General features: G+C 42.8%; 1 protein-coding gene across 1 annotated transcript in view; it reads left to right on the top strand.

Moving 5' to 3' along the window:
• Positions 1-19,677, top strand: part of LOC310989771 (NLR family CARD domain-containing protein 3-like) — a gene marked incomplete at both ends in the record, with an annotated part of 65,370 nt that overhangs the window by 9,792 nt on the left and 35,901 nt on the right. The window contains one exon of the mRNA XM_083976919.1: positions 345-521. Within this exon, the coding sequence (XP_083833045.1) occupies positions 345-521 (177 nt within the window). The remainder of the gene's footprint in view (positions 1-344; positions 522-19,677) is intronic.

Here is a 19,677-nt window from a genome sequence, read left to right as displayed (position 1 = left end):
ACGCACACGCGCACTATGACGCACACTGTATGAGTGCAGATGAGCTGTTGGAGTGAGAAGGAGCTCAGTGACAGAGTCTCTGAGAAATGTGGCTGCACAACATGAGTTTGTATGGATGGAGCCACAGGTGGAGCTGACAGGTGAAGAGGCGGAGTCACTGTGTCTGTGTTGAAGCAGCAGCAGCTTCTCATGAATATTAATGAGCTGTTTTCTCTCTGTCACTGTTTAACCTGCTTCCTGTTGCTTCAGCTGTTGGACTCTTCAGCTCTGAACAGATGATGAGACACTGAACGCTGTCAACAAGGAGCTTTGTCCTCAACTCACTGCTTTTATTCTTTATTCAGATTGTGGAACTGCAGGTTGTCAGAGATCAGCTGTTCTTCTCTGGTCTCAGCTCTGAAGTCCAACCCCTCCCACCTGAGACAACTGGACCTGGGCTTCAACTACAACCTGCAGGATTCAGGAGTGAAGGATCTGAGTGGTTTTCTGGAGAGTCCAGACTGTAGACTGGAGACTCTGAGGTCAGTTCACTAACTGTTGTATCTGATCCACCTACAGTGGATTAAAGTGACTTTATAAAAAATATACTTTCTTCTGACAACATTAAATAGAAATAGATTTATTTCTGTGTTTCTATATTTAGATTTTAATGCATCTTGGGCAGGACATGTCCTAAAAACAAAAAACTCTTCTTCCAAGTTAAAGTTATTGATAATAATAATAACAGAGAAGAATAAAAATACAAAGTTAGTGACATGAAATGGTACAAATATAAATCTGTCTAAAAGAATCAGAATCTCTAAATCAGAGAGTTGTAGTCAGTGTTGAGTCCAACAGGTATTGATCAGATATTGATTGTATATTGACAGACTGAGCTGAGGTCAGCAGCAGCTGATGAATCTGTGCTGACATGTGGATGATGTGTGTAGAAGGCCACATGATGAAGATCCACAAGAACACAAGGACAAAGTCCCTCTATTGATTATTGATCAGGACACGTCTGATTATTGATCAGTTATCAATGAATTCATCTTCTTTTATTCTTTATTCAGATTGGAGCGCTGCAGTTTGTCAGGGATCAGCTGTTCTTCTCTGGTCTCAGCTCTGAAGTCCAACCCCTCCCACCTGAGAGAACTGGACCTGAGAAACAACAACCTGAAGTCTTCAGACGTGAAGGATCTGGATGATCTAGTGAAGAGTCCAGACTGTAGACTGGAGACTGTGAGGTCAGTAGGGGGGCGGAGTCAGTCTGTGCTGCTTTCATCACTATTGAACTAAAGTCAGTGAGACAATAACAGGGACAACAGTCAGCCAATCAGAGCAGAGAGAGACAACAGTCAGCCAATCAGAGCAGAGAGAGACAACAGTCAGCCAATCAGAGCAGAGAGAGACGATCACTGATCCATCACCTCTGTCCTCTGCTTCTCTTCTCAGCTGGTACACCTCCCCTCCTCCCTCCTTCAGTCCTGAACTGACCTGAGAGCAGCTCCACTGTCTCTCACAGAGTCCAGTCCACCATCCTCCCTGTGTGTTCTGGACCTGACAGAGATCATCACTGTCTCTGGACTCATCTGATCCTCTACACACTCTCTCCTCCTCCTCCTCCTCCTCCTCCTGTTTCCTCCTTCATCCATTCTGATTAACCAGCTCCATCTTGTGGTGTGGTGAAGAACTGCAGCTCATTTCCGTTTCCACATTATTCAGTATTTCTAAACATGATGGAGGTTCAGGTTGCTATGACAACAGTTAACACATGAATGTACGCACCATGTTCGTAAACACCGTTTATTTTGTATAATGATCAATGATGTATATTATTTTATATGTAGTTTTTCTGGCTCTAATGTGACTCTGGCCTCTCAGGGAGCAGAGGAGAGAGAGGTGACAACAGCAAGAGCAAAACCCTGTTTACTCAACATGAAGCAACAAAAACACGTTTATCTAAAGAATTAAAGGAACCAATAGATTTGTCATTGGTTTTCAAGTCATACATTTTGCTTTTGAGATGACAGGCTTTTTTTGCTTCAGTGAGTTTTTTTCTCTCTTAAATACAGTTTTATTCTTTCTCAAGCTCTTGTTTCTGTTTGACGTTGAAGAGGTTTTGTTTGGATTGATTTGATACAAAAGTAATTCCATAGTTTTACAGCTGGAATTTACAAACCAGTTCAATCTGTGGTGATGGATCAATGATTTACCAACTTTAGCTTTAGGATTACATCACAGAAACCAAAGTGAGACAGAGACACAGAGACATTTGTGGTTAAAATAAAAAGATGTCACTGCAGCTGAGGTCTGGACTGGTCTGGAGAAAACATATCCAGATCCTGAGACCTCAGAACAATACAGGTGTGTGTGCAGGTACAAGAAACTTCATAAAGTCTATTTAAATAACTTTGGACCAACAAGTTACAAAATGAAAAAAATATTTTATTATCATAAATGACAAAGTGTGTGTGTATGTGTGTGTGTGTTCAGAAGCTGAGTGAAAACGCTCTGTACGACAGGTTAGTGAAGACGTCGATGTGGTCGCTGCTGCCTCCGACCGTCAGCACCTGCACACACACACACACACACACACACACACACACACACACACACACACACACACACACACACACGTTAAGCTCAGAGTCCAAAACAGCATGAAACAGACTGATCGATAATAATATTTAGAGCTGCAACAATTAATCAATTAATCGAACAATAATCGATTATTAAAATACTCGTCAACTATCTTGAGAAAAAAAGTCAAAATTCTCTGATTGCAGCTTCTTCAATGTGAATATTTCTGGTTTCTTTGTTCCTTTATGACAATAAACTGAGTTTCTCTTCGGTTTGTGGACAAAACAAGACATTTTCTTGTTTGTATGTATATTTTCAACATTTTTTAACATTTTATTGACCAAACAACTAATCAATTAATTGTTTAAATAATGGACAGATTAATCAATAATAAAACTAACCGTTAGTTGCAGCCCTGATAATATTAATAATAACAATAATATTATTAGTAATATTAATAATGATGGTGTTTGTGATCAGGACCAGAGGCCGTGCTGCGTTCAGGGACTCACCCGGTGCTCGGTGCTGTTGGTGTCGAGCTGCAGCGTGTTGAGGCTCTGAGAGGAGCAGGGGATCTGAGCCTTGACCTCGCCCCCTCGAACTGAGGCCGCACACACATCTGTAAAAAACACACACACACACACACACACACACACACACACACACACACACACACACACACACACACACACACACACACACACACACACACACACACACACACACACACAGGTGAAAACAGGCAAGTCATCCATTCTGATTAATCAGCTCCATCTTGTGGTGTGATGAAGAATTGCAGCTCATTTCCACATTATTCAGTTTTTCTAAACATGATGGAGGTTCAAGGACACTGAAAAAAAATGCGCAGAGCAGCAACGACAACACAATTAAAGTTCAAATGCAACCGAAAATTAAACCCGTCACTGGAAGAGCTGAGAGTGCCGACATCGTGGTCTTCAGACGTAAAGACTGGAAAGGAGACAAAGTCAGAGCCTGTCAATGCAAGCAGTGGTGTAGCCAGTGCAAAAGCAACGCACACCAAGAACGGAAACAGCGGCGGTAAGACGAGGATGTGCGAGCGGCAACAAGTATGTGTTTGAGATGAGCGACAGAGCCTGACCGTCAACGTTTCAAAGTTCAAGAATGTCTAGGACTCTTCCCAGGCAGAGACACACTGAGTGGACTTGGCTTATGACAGTGCACTGGAGTTGCAGAGCACAGAGTAGATGCAGAGGTTTGCTCCAACGACAGTAAACAGCGCCTCAACGCAACACTAAGACAGACTTTGCAGGCTACATCCCATCATACCCGCAGCACGTCTTTTCTGTTTAAGCTGCTGCTGCCTCCGGATGGTACAAGATGGTACAAAACTCAACATTCACGACTCAGTAACCGACTATATCAGTGTAGTGAGGGAGTGTTTTGTCTCCCTGTGAGCTTCCAGGAGAGTTTTCTGGGAGAATGAATGACTGATGATGTTCATCTGTAAGAGACAGAGATGGGGACTCGAGGTTGCGTTTTCTTCATATTGCATTGCAATATCCTGTTTAAAGTGATCATATAATAAACAACTAATCAATAGGCTACTGTATAGATAAAGGAGTGATAATAACCTACAGTAAATGCTTTGAATCGCTTAGATATAGCTGTGCAGTATCCTTAGTAGACTGGATAGCAGCAGATGATAGAAGGGTCATTACAACCAGAAGAGACAGGAGACTTTTATTTTTTAGAGACTTGAGACTTGACTTGGACTCGTGACCAAAGATTTGAGACTTGATGAAGTCTCACCCCTCAAAGACTTGAGACTTGACTCGGACTTGCAAAAAAAGAGTTGAACATCTCTGGTATGAGAAGTAATCACACTCACCTGTATCAGTGGATGGGGAGGAGGAGGCTGGACGGCGTCGGAGACAGACAGGAAATGTTGTGTGTCTGCAGCTGTTGGTGAGACGGTGGCCGTGGTGCCGTGGCGGCTCGGTGCTGTTCACGACTTTTAGTGTCACCGGCAGAGAAGACGGTTAAATAGGGGAGCTGTGTCACATCATCTGTTAGGAGGGGGGCTCTACACCTCCTTTAGGTAGCGAGGGACCGACGGAGAAGTGAGTGGCTTGAACGCTGAGCCAGCCAGGTTAGGTTGACACAGCACAGGAAGACACAACACGACAACACGTGGTAATGTTTGGGCTGCTGCAGCCGTGCACGTCAGCAGTGGGACATCGCCGGAGAAAAAAGAGAGAAAGAGAGAGAGAATGAGTGTTGCCTCGAGAGAAAATATGAAGGAGAACTCGGACGACTGACCGCAAAACCAAGGAGACACTTGTGTTTTCAAATGTTTTTTTTTTTTTTTTTTTTACAATTTTTACATGTAAAGTATTTCCATTCTACATGACTTTTTTTTTTCAATTTTCAAAAACTACTAGAGTAGAGGGAACATTTAGACTTGACAAAAATAGTGACTTGAGTTATATTGTGATATATATCGATATCGACTGATATAAAAAATGATTGTGGCAGGTGTTTCTGTGGTTGAAGTGGTTTTGAGCTGCCTCCAGAGTGGACTGGTCTGTATTGATGTGTGTTTTGTGACTGAGTTCCCTCTGTGTGCAGTGTAAAGGTTGCTGTGCATTTAGTATTGTGTGCAGTGTGTCTTTGTAAAGCTACTTGTTTGATCCAAAAAATAACTAAAGTTGCAACATCCATCTTACATATAATAATTATTTTCATAGACCTATATCCTATGTGCAGAGGCTGTCACATGTGCACATGTTAATGATTCCTAACAATAATTATTAACAGTGATTTACCATGGTTTGAAACGCAGGTACATCAAATTAAAATGCATCTGCACAAAATAATCTCTCTCTATATATATAGGCTATAATATATATATATATATATATATATATATGTTCATCATTACATCTGTCATGTTCAATTTTTGACGGAAAATAAATATTTAAATCAGAAATAACCTTCTGATATCTTCAAATCTCACTTGTGAGTATGAGGGAACATTTAGACTTGACAAAAATAGTGACTTGAGTTATATTGTGATATATATCGATATCGACTGATATGTAAAAAATGATTGTGGCAGGTGTTTCTGTGTTTCTGTGGTAGAAGTGGTTTTGAGCTGCCTCCAGAGTGGACTGGTCTGTATGTGTGTTTTGTGACTGAGTTCCCTCTGTGTGCAGTGTAAAGGTTGCTGTGCATTTAGTATTGTGTGCAGTGTGTCTGTGTAAAGCTACTTGTTTGATCCAAAAAATAAATAAAGTTGCAACATCCATCTTAAATATTTTCATAGGCCTATATCCTATGTGCAGAGGCTGTCACACGTGCACATGTTAATGATTCCTAACAATAATTATTAACAGTGATTTACCATGGATTGAAACGCAGGTACATCAAATTAAAATGCATCTGCACAAAATAATCTCTCTCTATATATATAGGCTATAGTATATATATATATATATATATATATATATATATATATATATATATATATATATATATATATGTTCATCATTACATCTGTCATGTTCAATTTTTGATGGAAAATAAATATTTAAATCAGAAATAACCTTCTGATATCTTCAAATCTCACTTGTGAGTATGAGGGAACATTTAGACTTGACAAAAATAGTGACTTGAGTTATATTGTGATAAATATCGATATCGACTGATATGTAAAATATGATTGTGGCAGGTGTTTCTGTGTTTCTGTGGTAGAAGTGGTTCTGAGCTGCCTCCAGAGTGGACTGGTCTGTATTGATGTGTGTTTTGTCACTGAGTTCCCTCTGTGTGCAGTGTAAAGGTTGCTGTGCATTTAGTATTGTGTGCAGTGTGTCTGTGTAAATCTCTCCTTCATTTGTGGTGCTGTGTGTTGCAGGGTTGTGCAGCAGCTGCCTGGCCCTCTGTGGGGCTGGTTGCAGTTTCAGATGTCACAAGTATTTCTTCATGAATGACTCACTATAATAAAGACTTGTTTTTGTTGTACACCTACCTGTGTCTGTGGTGGATCCTCTTTCACAGGACCAGACCAGGTTAACAAAGGTGGTGGGAACTTTCCACGACCTTTAAAATCCTCAGACAAAATGTATTACATCATCAACACACAGTAAATGATGAATGTAAAGTGTAACCATTCTTGACAAAGAGGAGGAATACATAAGTGTTACCTAGTTTGCTGTCTCCTTGCTGAAAGCCAGTGGTTCAGTATCTCTCTGGGCTTGGCTCGTCATCCAGTACTGGAACATCTTCTCTCTCTGGAAACTGTTGAAATCTTCACAAATCTCTGGATCACTCTAGGTCGGCTCCACCATCTCAGCAGGGTGGCATTTTGAAAAGTATTCACTCTGGGACCTGAGACAAGGTCAAGATACAATTACTTGATGCTAAGTTGTGAGCAATTTGACATTTTTACTACATTTCAGTTGCAGGTCAAATACATAAAGGAGATCTCAAAAATTAACTCACCGGTGCACCTTTAAATATACGGTTAAACTCTAATAAATTACAAAGACTATGAATCTTCAGAACATCATTTAACTTTTATTAGCTACAGAAATACCAGCATTAACAGTAAATATTTGATATGAACCCGTGTTAACCCACAGCCAGCTGCAGTACTTTACACAAAGTATTTCAGAACACATTGAATAACAGTTTCTTTTACACAGCATGTAGTCAGAAAATGTCTGCTGCTCAGCAGTATTTACTAAGATATTCTCACTCACCACTTCAAAGCCATTAACACTGTTAGGCTAACCCAATAGGATTTAACTTGAAGTAATTAGCATCACAGCAGTGGATTGTATTAGCACTAGCATGGACCGACGCAGTTTACAACGGCAACAATTATCATCATGGTTAACGGAAACATGAGTCAGCTGACTACATATTAAAACTCACCTGTCCTCACCTGACCAGCTGCTCTTCACTCAGGAAGTGGATGAAGCATTTCACTGGCTACCGTGCACCTCCACTTGACTCTGCTATTTGACCCACTTTATCATTTTTAAATGTGTGTGTTTGTTTATAGTGCATTTATGTAAAATATGGAACTATTTATTTCAAGTGCATTTTTAAACATGAATTTAAAATTCGAGCTCTACTGAAGTGAATGCATAACTGTTTAATTGCTGTGGGCTACAAATGACCAGAGACAAACCTGTCCCACAGTGTGAAGTGTGTGTTCAGGATGTTAGAGCCAAAGCAGCTCTAGAACTGGTTCATAAAGACAGAGTGGGACATTTGTGGAGATAAATTATTTACATTTAACTCATAATGTATTAATATAACTGCATTTCATCATATGTTTTTGGAGGAAAGAATATTTATGTGTGTATGATATGGTTTGTTGACCTAGAGGTGATGGAGTTCTCTTGTTTGGACACTAGGGGGCAGAATTAGAGCAGGGATTGTGGTGGGGCATGTCTGGATGGGTTTTCCTCATCACCATGGAAGACTCAGTTCAAGCAGCCTCGTCTCTCTGTGTCACTGTTTCTTTCCTGTGTTTTTCAGGTGAGTGTTGTCTCAAACCCCAAAGGAATTACTGAAACTTCTTAGTTCAACTTTAGAGAAGTGTGAGTGCCTACATGTTGTACATTTGTGTGTGTGAATGTTGAATGAGAGCGGCTGTGACTGCTGTTTATTTTATTGCATAAAGCACTTTGAGCTGCTTCCTTTTGTATGAAAAGTGCTTTATGAACAAAGGTTTGTTTTTGTTGATAGTGTCTGTATGTTAACTGGATTGAACTTTATTTGGAGATAATGAATGTGTTGGGAGAGACACAGGAAATGTTGTGTGTCTGCAGCTGTTGGTGAGACGGTTGCCGTGGTGCTGGGGCGGGTTGGTGCTGTTCACAACCTTCAGTATCGCTGACAGAGAAGACGGTTAAAGAGGAACTATGTAAGATTTTTTTGTTTTTTACCTTAACTATGCTACATACAACGCATAACAAACTCCTACTTTGATCTGTTGCTGTTTTTCTGTGCTCATGCTGTTATTATAAATGTTTGTGCAGACAGTTGATGGTTGGTGATGCCCATGTTTTTGTGAAATCAAACTTTAACACTCACAGAACCTCTAAGCCCAGGGGTGTGGGATCATTTTTAAATGAGTGTGTTTATCTAAAGTGCTTTTATGTAAAATATGAAACTATTTATGTCAAGTGTGTTTTTTAGACATGAGTTAAAATGATGAGTTCCACTGAATGCATAACTGTTTAATTGCTCTGGGCTACAAATGACAGAGACAAACCTGTTCTATGGTGTGAGCAGATAAATTATTTACATTTAACTCATAATGTATTAATGTAACTGCATTTCATCATATTTATGGAGGAAAGAATATTTATGTCTGTATGATATGGTTTGTTGACCTAGAGCTGATTCCAGTAGGAGGAGTTCTCTTGTTTGGACACTAGGGGGCAGAATTAGAGCAGGGATTGTGGTGGGGCATGTGCCTACGTTTACATGGAGAACATTTGTGTGTGTGAGTAACTGTGAATGTTGAATGACAGAGGATGTTGACTGCTGTTTATTTTATTGCATAAAGCACTTTGAGCTGCTTCCTTTTGTATGAAAAGTGCTCTATGAATAAAGGTTTGTTTTTGTTGATAAAATGTGACGCTGTGTCTCCAGTGTTGTCTGTGGGAGTTTGTGTGATGTGTGTGTGTGTGTTGTGGGTCCATGACTTGTTTTGTTGTGAAATTGTTGTTAACAACTGAACCTAAGTTATGAAAAGTTAATGCATAAGTTCTGGAGTGTTAATTAATGAGCTGAAGAGTTTATTACCAGGCTGTTGCCACTGATAAGAATGTGGTCTTTGTTAACTTGGTTAAATAAGGTTGATGATTATGCACAAATATCACTGTAATATGATTTATAGTGTCTGTATGTTCATTGGATTGGAACTTTATTTGGAGATAATGAATGTGTTGGTGTAAATGAGTCATAAGAAGAATAAAATGTCTACAGATGTGACAAATCCAAGGCCCAGGCCAGCACACAGGAGTGATGTAGCTGGTGCAACTACCTGAAGCTGCTGACAGACACCAACACTCACCTGTAGCAGACTGCAACCCACTGGCACCACTCACCTCACAGGAAACAGGACGTTGTTGGAGACCATCTCAGGATTTTATTCTGCACACAACAGTAGGAGCACATTAGCTGCATCTACAATGTTTTATCTCATTAATCACATTCATTTTTAAAAGGTGTATCTCAATAAATTAGAATATCATGGAAAAGTTTATTTATGTCAGTAATTCAATTCAAAAAGTGAAGCTAACACATTATATAGATCCATTATTGATGAAAATAAAATTCAGTTTCTAAAAAAAAAATAATATTACAAAAGACCAATTTTTTTAAGAAGAAGCATTTTTAATACAGAAATATTGTCCTTGTGAAAAGTTAGTCCATCTATATGCACTCAATACTTGGTTGTGGTTATTTGACTTGAACTACTGTAAATTGACTTTTCCATGATATTCTGATTTATACAACAGTTAGTTCCGACCGGTCCCAACAACACGTAGTCAACACGTAGCTCAGCTACTTAGCTTCAACTGTGTTTATATTGATTACATAGCAGATAAACAGATGTAATACGGTATCGATAACGTCTCTATGTCTTCATGCTGGTCCTGTTGCTGCGGTGCTAATCAGACACGGGCTCAGAACCAGAACCAGCACTGGAAGCAGCTCGGTGGAGAAGCTTGTAGCTAGTAGCAAGCTAGTATGAAATGTTTATGTGTTGCCTGGCAACAGCCTTGTCTCCCTTCCAGCTGCAGAACTATTTCTGTTGGCGGAGCCAAATAAATGATTAAATAAACAAACAAATCATAATCTCTTGTAGTTTATTACTGTTCTAAAATGCGCTCGTAGCACTGTTGTATAAAAGCAATATCACACTCGAGGTCGTGCTGTTGTACTGTATATCAGCACGGTGTGATTATCTACAACCGAATCACACCCGTGCTGATATACAGCACTCCCTCTCGTGTGATATTGCTTAATTATTGAGATGCAGCTGTAGTTTCCAGTTTCAAACTGAATGTTCACTAATCAATCAGATATTTCTGTAGACATGAGATCGTATAGTGGCAGTTTCAGTTGGATCCACAGCAGATGAACTTTAAACACACAGAACAAAGCCACAACACAAACACATGTATGCTAATGAGATGAGATCGTTAAATCCTCGTCTCACCGTGAACAAAGAAAAACAACACACAGTCACACACACTTTAAACATGGCCGCCACCTCATCACTCAGTGTGTGTGTGATATTCATGGTAAGTAAGGACTTTAAGAGCATATTATCTACAAATAACGGAGAGAGTTTCACCGTGTGTCTCGGCTCTTCCAGCAGCAGCGACGTTTTGGCGCGTTTTGGGGGGTGCACCGCTAATTAACGCCCCACCTGCAACAACAGCTGGAACCAGGAACCATCGTTCTCTGAACCAAACTGCTGCAGCAACAACAGTTTAGCTGGTTAACATATTTACCACTGGTCTGAATCATATGTGGAGTGGGTTTTAGTTTTAGCTGAAGTTCACATAGATAATATCAACTTAAAAACACATTAATCTAAATACTGACTCAGCTACACACCACCTATGGTTAATGAAGATAACCAAGGAACAGGAGCATTAGCTAAGAAGCTTTGTTGTTGTTGTTTTCTTTCTTCCTCTCTCTCGTTTACTTATTTCTCTCTCTTTTTTGTCGTTTGTTTGTTTAACTATTATTACTGTTATTGTAGCAACTATTATTATTGTTAATGTTACAAGGCTGTCTTATCTTTGTTTTTTTTTTACTTATTTTCTCCTCTCACCATAGACTGTAAAAAGAATGGACGTAGCGTCCGTGACGTCACCCATTGGTTTTGGGGAGTTGTTTTTGTGACTCAAATATGGCGGCCTGGACAGCGCCATGTTGGATTGGCCGGCCGAGAACCCGCCCACTGGCCTCGAAGCAGCTGTCCACGGAGCTGCTCGGACCTGTCACTCAACGTTTTCGCGCCCTAATTGGCCAGAGTTTTAACCTAATAACAGTAAAACGGTAGAGTTAAAAAAAAATTCACCCCCCTCAGAGTGTGTGCGGGGGTAGAAACTATCGATTGAGAAAAAAAACGTTCTGACACCAGGCTTTTAACATGTTTATTGAGGATGTAAAATCGGCGATTTTAACATGGGGGTCTATGGGGAATGCTCCCTTCTGACACCAGCCCCCAGAGGAAGCCGGGGGGATTGCAGTTTTTTGAACGCGGAAGTGAGCTTCACTTCTCAGACCCACAACTGCCCCCTTGCTTCTCACACATGAAACCTCTCATCACTCTATTACTTCTATTACTCACTATGTTTATCAATATTACCCTTTTATTATTATGTAGGCCTATTTTTTTATTACCATTATTTATCATTATTGTTATTGATGTATTTTTCTTTTTCTCTACTACTGATGTTATTACTGTTGCGTGATTCATCGTGATCTTGTCTTAACGTTCCATGTTCGTTGCACCTGCTATTCTGTATTTTCTTGTATGTTTTTGTTTTGTTTGTCTTTTATTCTTGTTAAAGGACAATTCCAGGCGAATTCAACTCGGGGGTGTATTTTCATATCATTTTAGGTCTAAAAGAAGGAATCTGAAGATTTTCAGTTTAATCGCTCCTGTTTAGCGGTAGTTGCGTCTGTCCCCGCGTCGCCACGGCAGCAATGAATGGGAGTGGATGTAAGTTCCGCTGTTTAGGCTGTTTCCAGCCCTCAAAGCCACAATTTTTTTCCACAGACAGCGTCAGACGGCTACTCAAACATGCACCGAGAAGTTTATTTACTTCAACAAGCCGACATGTTTGTAAAACTAGATCTAATTCAAAGTCTCCCAGATTCTCGCGCGAGACCCAGTTGCCGTGCGCGGTGCATTCGGGCACAGTGGGAAAAGCTACCGTTTGTGTCATAAACACAGGAATATCAACTCTTTACTTGCTTCAAGTAAAAAAAACCTTTCGGCGCATGTTCGAGTCGCCACCTGACGCTGTCCGTGGAAAAAATAAACACTTCAAGCAAGTAAAGAGTTGATATTCCTGTGTTTATGACACAAACGGGAGCTCCCACTGCGCCTGAATACACCGAGCGTCAACTTCGGGCTCGCGCGAGACTCCGGGAGACTTTGAATTAGATCTAGTTTTACAAACATGTCGGCTGACGCTGACGCTGTCTGTGGAAAAAAATTGCGGCTTTGAGGGATGTAAACAGCCTAAACAGCGGAACTTACATCCACTCCCATTCATTGCTGCCGTGGCGACGCAGGGACAGACGCAAACTACCGCTAAACAGGAGCGATTAAACTGAAAATCTTCAGATTCCTTCTTTTAGACCTAAAATGATAGGACGAGTTGAATTCGCCTGGAATTGTCCTTTAACACCACATGTGTTTCGTGTTGTTTGTCTTCACAATAATAAAGAAGCTGTGATGACTATTTGTAGTAACTAAATCGGGGCTTACATTATTTTTATTGGTATTTTGGCCATCAAGGGGTTAATCAGGGTTTGGCTATAAAGACTCAAGCCCTGAACCCTCACTGACTTAAAGGGATAGTTCAACATTTTGTCAAACTGGCCCGTTGCCATAATCCCTATAGTCATAGCAGTAGGTTCATTACCTTTAATTGTCGGTGCAAGCTGTTTTTAGAACGGCGGAGCAGAGCCGTGAGCTGCTCAGAGCAATCCAATCCAACAACTCCGTAGCATAGCCCTTTAAGTGACGTCAGCTCTAAGTGACAGAGTGTGAGAGTGTGTGAGGGCCCAGATGCTGTAAACATGAATGGAACAGCACTTACCCACTCTCACGACACGTTACCTTGACAACAAAATGTTGTTTACTCTACTACTTACGTAGAATACGCACAAGGTGTGTGAGGGGGACGGACTCCAAACAAAATGTTCCTGGATCAGATCTGATCAAATTATCATCAATTATCACAAGTTGCACACTTTAATACTGACAGTAAACTTGTTTGTTTTGCTCCTGTCCATTAACAATAGGAGACCGGCGGAGCTCTCTCTGACTACATGTGTTAATTTACTTTTTTTATTTTTTATTTTTTTAACACTCGCATTCTGACGGCATCCCCTGTATTTGACTTTACCCAAAGTCAGCATCGGTGCTGACTTAAGGTAAGGGGGCAGTAAGGGCTCATTCACTGACTCACTGATCTGACAGTGGAACAGCCCTCACACACTCACATACTTCCCGTGAACGCACCTCTAAGCAGAGAATTTCTAATATTAGACTGGCTCTGCTCCAAGTGAGTGAGTCCAGGAGGGGTCGGGTTGGAATTGGGCCAAAAGTATTTAGTTCAGACGCCATTTTTAGACGGCATGAAGGAGTGAGAGAGAAGCTGCGTTAGGTGAGTGTTAAACAACTTTATTATTATTATTCTTCACCGTTAAAGTCATTGAGTCTCAGTCCCTGTGAAGTGTGGAGGGAAGAAGAGTCAGAGTGAACTTGTGTCCACACAGAGACACTGAGACTAAAGGGGGGACAGCAGGAGGACAGCTAAACCCTGTTGTCTCAGCCAGTTGTGACGAACTGAATATTACGACCAGAAGGAGTTCATTACACTGTGTATTCTGTTAATGTGTGTGTGTGTGTGTGTGTTCAGCTCAGTCAGTGTTTCTGGTTTCCCTCTCAGACTGACTGAAGTCCTGAAGATGAGTGTTAATGTGGAGGAAGAGGAGGACGGACCAGAGTCTCCAGGACCCATCTGTCCGTCTCTGAGGAGTGACCGGTCCAAAGGACTGGTTCCAGACTTCAGTCTTGGACCTGGACCTGGACCTGGACCTGGACCCTCCTGCTGGTCTGTGAAGAGTGACGGATCCACATTTCAACCTCTAAACTTCAGTCTTGGACCTGAACCTGGACCTGGACCTTCAGACTCCCAGTAAGAGACCTGCTCCAGCCTCTTTACCAGTGTTGAGTGTGTTGAGGTCCTGCAGCTCATAGTGGCTGTGAGTCAACAGGAACTGGTTCTTGTGGTTGATCAGTGTCTTCATACTAACTGCTCAGGTCTCTTCATGTTTCTTGTGAACTGATCTGATGAAAGAACATCTGGACTTGTTCCTCCTCCATGTTCTTCCTGCAGCTGATCAACATGAGCTTTAAAGACGTGGCTGATTCCAGGTGGTTTGGTGAACGTTGATGAGCTGGTTTCTAACAGAGTTTACAGCAGTTTGCAGGATCATTTTACAGCCTGAATGATGAGTTTCACATGTCATAGCTTCACTGTAGACACTGTCTGAGCAGCAGCATCTGGATTTGTTCACAGAGATGATGTCTATTGAGCAGGGTGCGATTTGCCGGGGGGGATGGTGGGGATTTCCCCCCCCTCTGTTTTCGATGTCCCCCCCTCTGGTCATTTATTATTATCCCCGGTGGGGATACGTGTTGTCCCCCCCTCTGGTCAGACAGAGTAATAGTCCCTACTTTAGATCAAGTCTAGATCATTTGAACCGTGAGCCTTCTCATCCCCCCTACAGTAGCGCACAGCGTCTCCCAGACCGTCATATGTAACCCAGGCTACTGTAAATTCTAAAAAAAAAAAAAGGCAACTCGAGATGCCGGTTGCACTGGGTCGGGTCTGTCTCCAGGTTTGAGCAAATAAAAGCCGGTCTCAAGCCGGGTCTGTTCTATATATGCTTAATGTTTGGGTGCAACAAAGTCTCTGTTAACAAAATCAACATCAAATCTGTCCCTTCAAAATAAAGTTAGTGACGTGTCTGTTTGGAGCAGCTGCTGACAGATGCGCAGCTGCAGTGACAGTTTCCTTATCACTAAACCTGAGTCACCATCAGATCCTTCCTCGGGACAAAGTCTCTTGGACATATATTGTATAGTCTGTGTTTTTCTTCTCTTTAACCGTCTCATTTCAGTTTTTGTCGGTTGGCTATATCTGGTGCACCCGCTGTTTCTCTCTCTCGCTCGCTCACTCACTCACTCTCGATGCGCATATAAATGTTATAAAACAAAATAAAAAGAAAAAAAACACAAATGCGCAAATTGAAATGACCTATAGTCTATTCAATGACCACAGCTGATAACAGCTTGTCGTGCCACACCTGTTACGTCTCTATGAACACAACTACAACTACAGGCTTCTTTAAAATTTATTTTGTGACAAAGGCCTCGTCACTGTATAAAGGGGGCACACGGTGAAGCTCTGGTTCATAGATTAGCAAATGTTTCCCCTCTGTTTGTGTGGTGAGTGCACGCACCACACTGGACATTCATTTAAACCTCATACACCTCCCCTACAATAACATAAAAGAAATGTACCACACACACAGAGTTTCGGTATTAGTCCAGGTTTATTCAGTTATGTTACCGGTGGTTGCTTGTGGTCCTCTCCTTCTCTCTTCCTAGGGGCTAATCAGAGCAACGGAAGTGGGCTGCCTTATATGGTAGTGGCAGCTACCTGTTGGGCAGGTTGATACCACTATTCCCTGAGTGGTAGGGGGTTTTTGCCTTGACCTTTAATTAACTGCTTATTTTGGTGGTTTATGATTGTTGGAAGAATGTTTGATTGGAGAATGTATTGAATGATGTATATTGTCGTGTGGGTCTATTGTGGGGCCTTTGCAGATGTAGTCTGGTGAAGCAGAATAGTAATTTGTGGGTTAATTGGGATTTGGTTGGTCTGGGGAGGGGCATAGGGTATATAATGCTCCGGCCAACAGCAAGCTCGAGAGAGCGAGTGACTCACGCCACAGACAGCACATTGTGGGTGTGAAGTGGGACTTGAGCATTCTAAGAGACACTTTTGTTTGTTTGTTTGTTCACTGTAAATAAATGCACGGATTTACAGCAGTTTGTGACTCCAGCGGTCATCCTTCTGACAAGAATCCCACGTTTATCTGACATATTTGCTCAAACTTGGAGCCAGACCAGTCCACTAGGACAGTGGTTCTCAACCTTTTTGGGGTCCGGGACCCTGCATATTTTTGATCGACCCTGAGGACCCCCCCCCCCATTTGCAATTTGATAGAAACAGGGGGGGGAAATGCATTTTAAATTGCATTATAGCATTTATTTACTCGTTGAGGCAAATATAAGCTTTCAGTTGTAACTTCCAGAACAAAAAATCATACTTATGCAGTGGCTGCAGACACCTTGAGGGACATTCAAATAGGCCTGATTGAAACTGAATTAACCTTTTTCCATAATAATTTGGTTGTTTATATTTTATATTTTTATTTTACAGTACTTGTGCACATCATTTTCAATTATACACATCTTTGGTGTTTTGTATGATATAAAATGAAAAATCTTGACATAGCCTATCATCATTTATCATCATCATTTTGCTGACCATCAGGTCTGTTGTGATGATACAAGTCATTGGTCCTGACATGTGTTTCTCTTCTATAACACACATTGTACATCTCGGAGGCAACGTCTCTCCTCTTTTTTTCAACTTGAAAGTTGCAACAACAACAAACAATTCAGTAATTCCAGGTCACGTAACAGGCGACGTCTTTCCACACGGGCTTCCTTCGCCTTTCAAACGAGGCAGAGCTCAGTGGGAAACAGTAGGAGAGACACAGGCCGAAGGCAGCGGGACACAACACCGGGGGAGAAGCAGGTCCGTGCGTGCAGCTGTGCGCCGTGGGCGTGCACAGAAAAACAACCGCGCACCGCTACGGCTTTTGAGTTGGGAGCGTGCATGACGCGCGTCTACGTTGAATGGGTTTGAGCGCGCGCAAAAGACGTTTCATCTCAATGGCCCCTCATGCATGATGCACACAGTTGAACCAAGGCGGCGGCCAAAATCACCCACGGCCTTTGCAGACAGGGAAAACCCTGCGAGTCCAGCCGGCGGTACCTGGGTGTTTCCTTATCCCAGTGCTGGGGCTCACAGGCACACACAAACACTTTGAGCGTGTTTTCGTGTCCCAGCGCATTGACTTACAGGCGCACACAGACGGAGAAAAACAGTACGCAAACTATTAAAACGCGTGGGCTGGATTGGAAGGTCCGGCGGATATTTTCACGGACCCCTTGCAATTACACCACGGACCACTAGGGGTCCCCTGGTTGAGAACCACTGCACTAGGAGAACGGTAGTTGTCAGGTGCGGAGGTACGGTGCGGGGGGGGGGGGGGGGGGGGGGGGGGGGGTGTTCCTATAGCCCCCCCCCCCCCCCCGCGCAAAGTATCCCCCCCTCTGTTTTTTTCACAAATCGCACCCTGCTAATGAGTCAGGAAACACGATTCTTCAGTGAAGGGACTAAATGCAGTAAATGGAGTCAGTGAAGGTTGAAGCCGGAGTCAGAGAGAAACCAGGAACCAGATCCATCAGACAGATCAGAGATGTGGAGCTGAGACTGTGACATGTTGTTGATCCAGAAATGTCTTGACAGGAGGAAGAGGAGTGGTGTCTCTGACGTCCTGAAGGATCATGGACAAAGACCCAGAACCAGAGGTGAGCTGCAGACAGCCAATCAGAGCAGCTGTGGACAAAGTGAGACTGAACATCTGTCTGCTGATGTGGTCATTAGTGAAACCAGGACCTGTTGTTTTCTCCAGAGTCATTGTTCCATCACACAGCACTGACATTTAAGATGATGATTCAAACCTTCTCTTTGTTGTCTGTAGTTTTTCTGTAGCTGATGAAAATAATCTGATCAGATTGTCAGACTCTCTGTCTTCAGTCTGACTCTGTCTCTTCTCTCTCAGCAGATCGTGGTCTGCAGGAGGTTTTAGATCAACATAAGATCAGTCTGAGGAGCAGATGTGAACGAGTGACTGAAGGAACTGAGGGAACAGGAAGTCAAACAGGAAGTGGAACCCTCCTCAACAGGATCTACACTGAGCTCTACATCACAGAGGGACAGAGTGAAGAGGTTAATACCCAACATGAGGTGAGACAGCTGGAGACAACGTCCAAGAAGAAGACCCTCCATGACACTCCAATCAAGTGCAACGACATCTTTAAAGACTTACCTGTCCAACAGAGAGAGGACGTCTCTACGGTCTCACCTGTCCACCAGAGAGAGGACGTCTCTGCGGTCTCACCTGTCCAACAGATAGAGGACGTCTCTACGGTCTCACCTGTCCAACAGAGAGAGGACGTCTCTACGGTCTCACCTGTCCAACAGAGAGACGACGTCTCTGCGGTCTCACCTGTCCAACAGAGAGAGGACGTCTCTACGGTCTCACCTGTCCAACAGATAGAGGACGTCTCTACAGTCTCACCTGTCCAACAGATAGAGGACGTCTCTACAGTCTCACCTGTCCAACGGAGAGAGGACGTCTCTGCGGTCTCACCTGTCCAACAGATAGAGGACGTCTCTACAGTCTCACCTGTCCAACAGAGAGAGGACGTCTCTGCGGTCTCACCTGTCCAACAGATAGAGGACGTCTCTACAGTCTCACCTGTCCAACGGAGAGAGGACGTCTCTGCGGTCTCACCTGTCCAACGGAGAGAGGACGTCTCTACGGTCTCACCTGTCCAACAGAGAGAGGACGTCTCTGCGGTCTCACCTGTCCAACGGAGAGAGGACGTCTCTACGGTCTCACCTGTCCAACAGAGAGAGGACGTCTCTGCGGTCTCACCTGTCCAACAGAGAGAGGACGTCTCTACGGTCTCACCTGTCCAACAGAGAGAGGACGTCTCTACGGTCTCACCTGTCCAACAGAGAGAGGACGTCTCTACGGTCTCACCTGACCAACAGAGAGAGGACGTCTCTACGGTCTCACCTGTCCAACAGAGAGAGGACGTCTCTACGGTCTCACCTGTCCAACAGAGAGAGGACGTCTCTACGGTCTCACCTGTCCAACAGAGAGAGGACGTCTCTATGGTCTCACCTGTCCAACAGAGACCCATCAGAGTGGTTCTGACCAACGGCGTCGCTGGCGTTGGAAAAACCTTCTCGGTGCAGAAGTTCACTCTGGACTGGGCCGAGGGCTTGGAGAACCAAGATGTCAGTCTGCTGGTTCTGCTTTCGTTCAGGGAGCTGAACCTGATCAGAGATCAGCGGTTGAGTCTTCTCAGGCTGCTCCATGTTTTCCATCCAACATTACAGAAGGTGACAGCAGAGC

This window comes from Trachurus trachurus, assembly GCF_905171665.1.
Source record: "Trachurus trachurus genome assembly, chromosome: 8".
Lineage (NCBI taxonomy): Eukaryota > Metazoa > Chordata > Actinopteri > Carangiformes > Carangidae > Trachurus > Trachurus trachurus.
The sequence above is the reverse complement of the archived record's forward strand: the minus strand, read 5'-3'. Positions and strand labels throughout refer to the sequence as shown.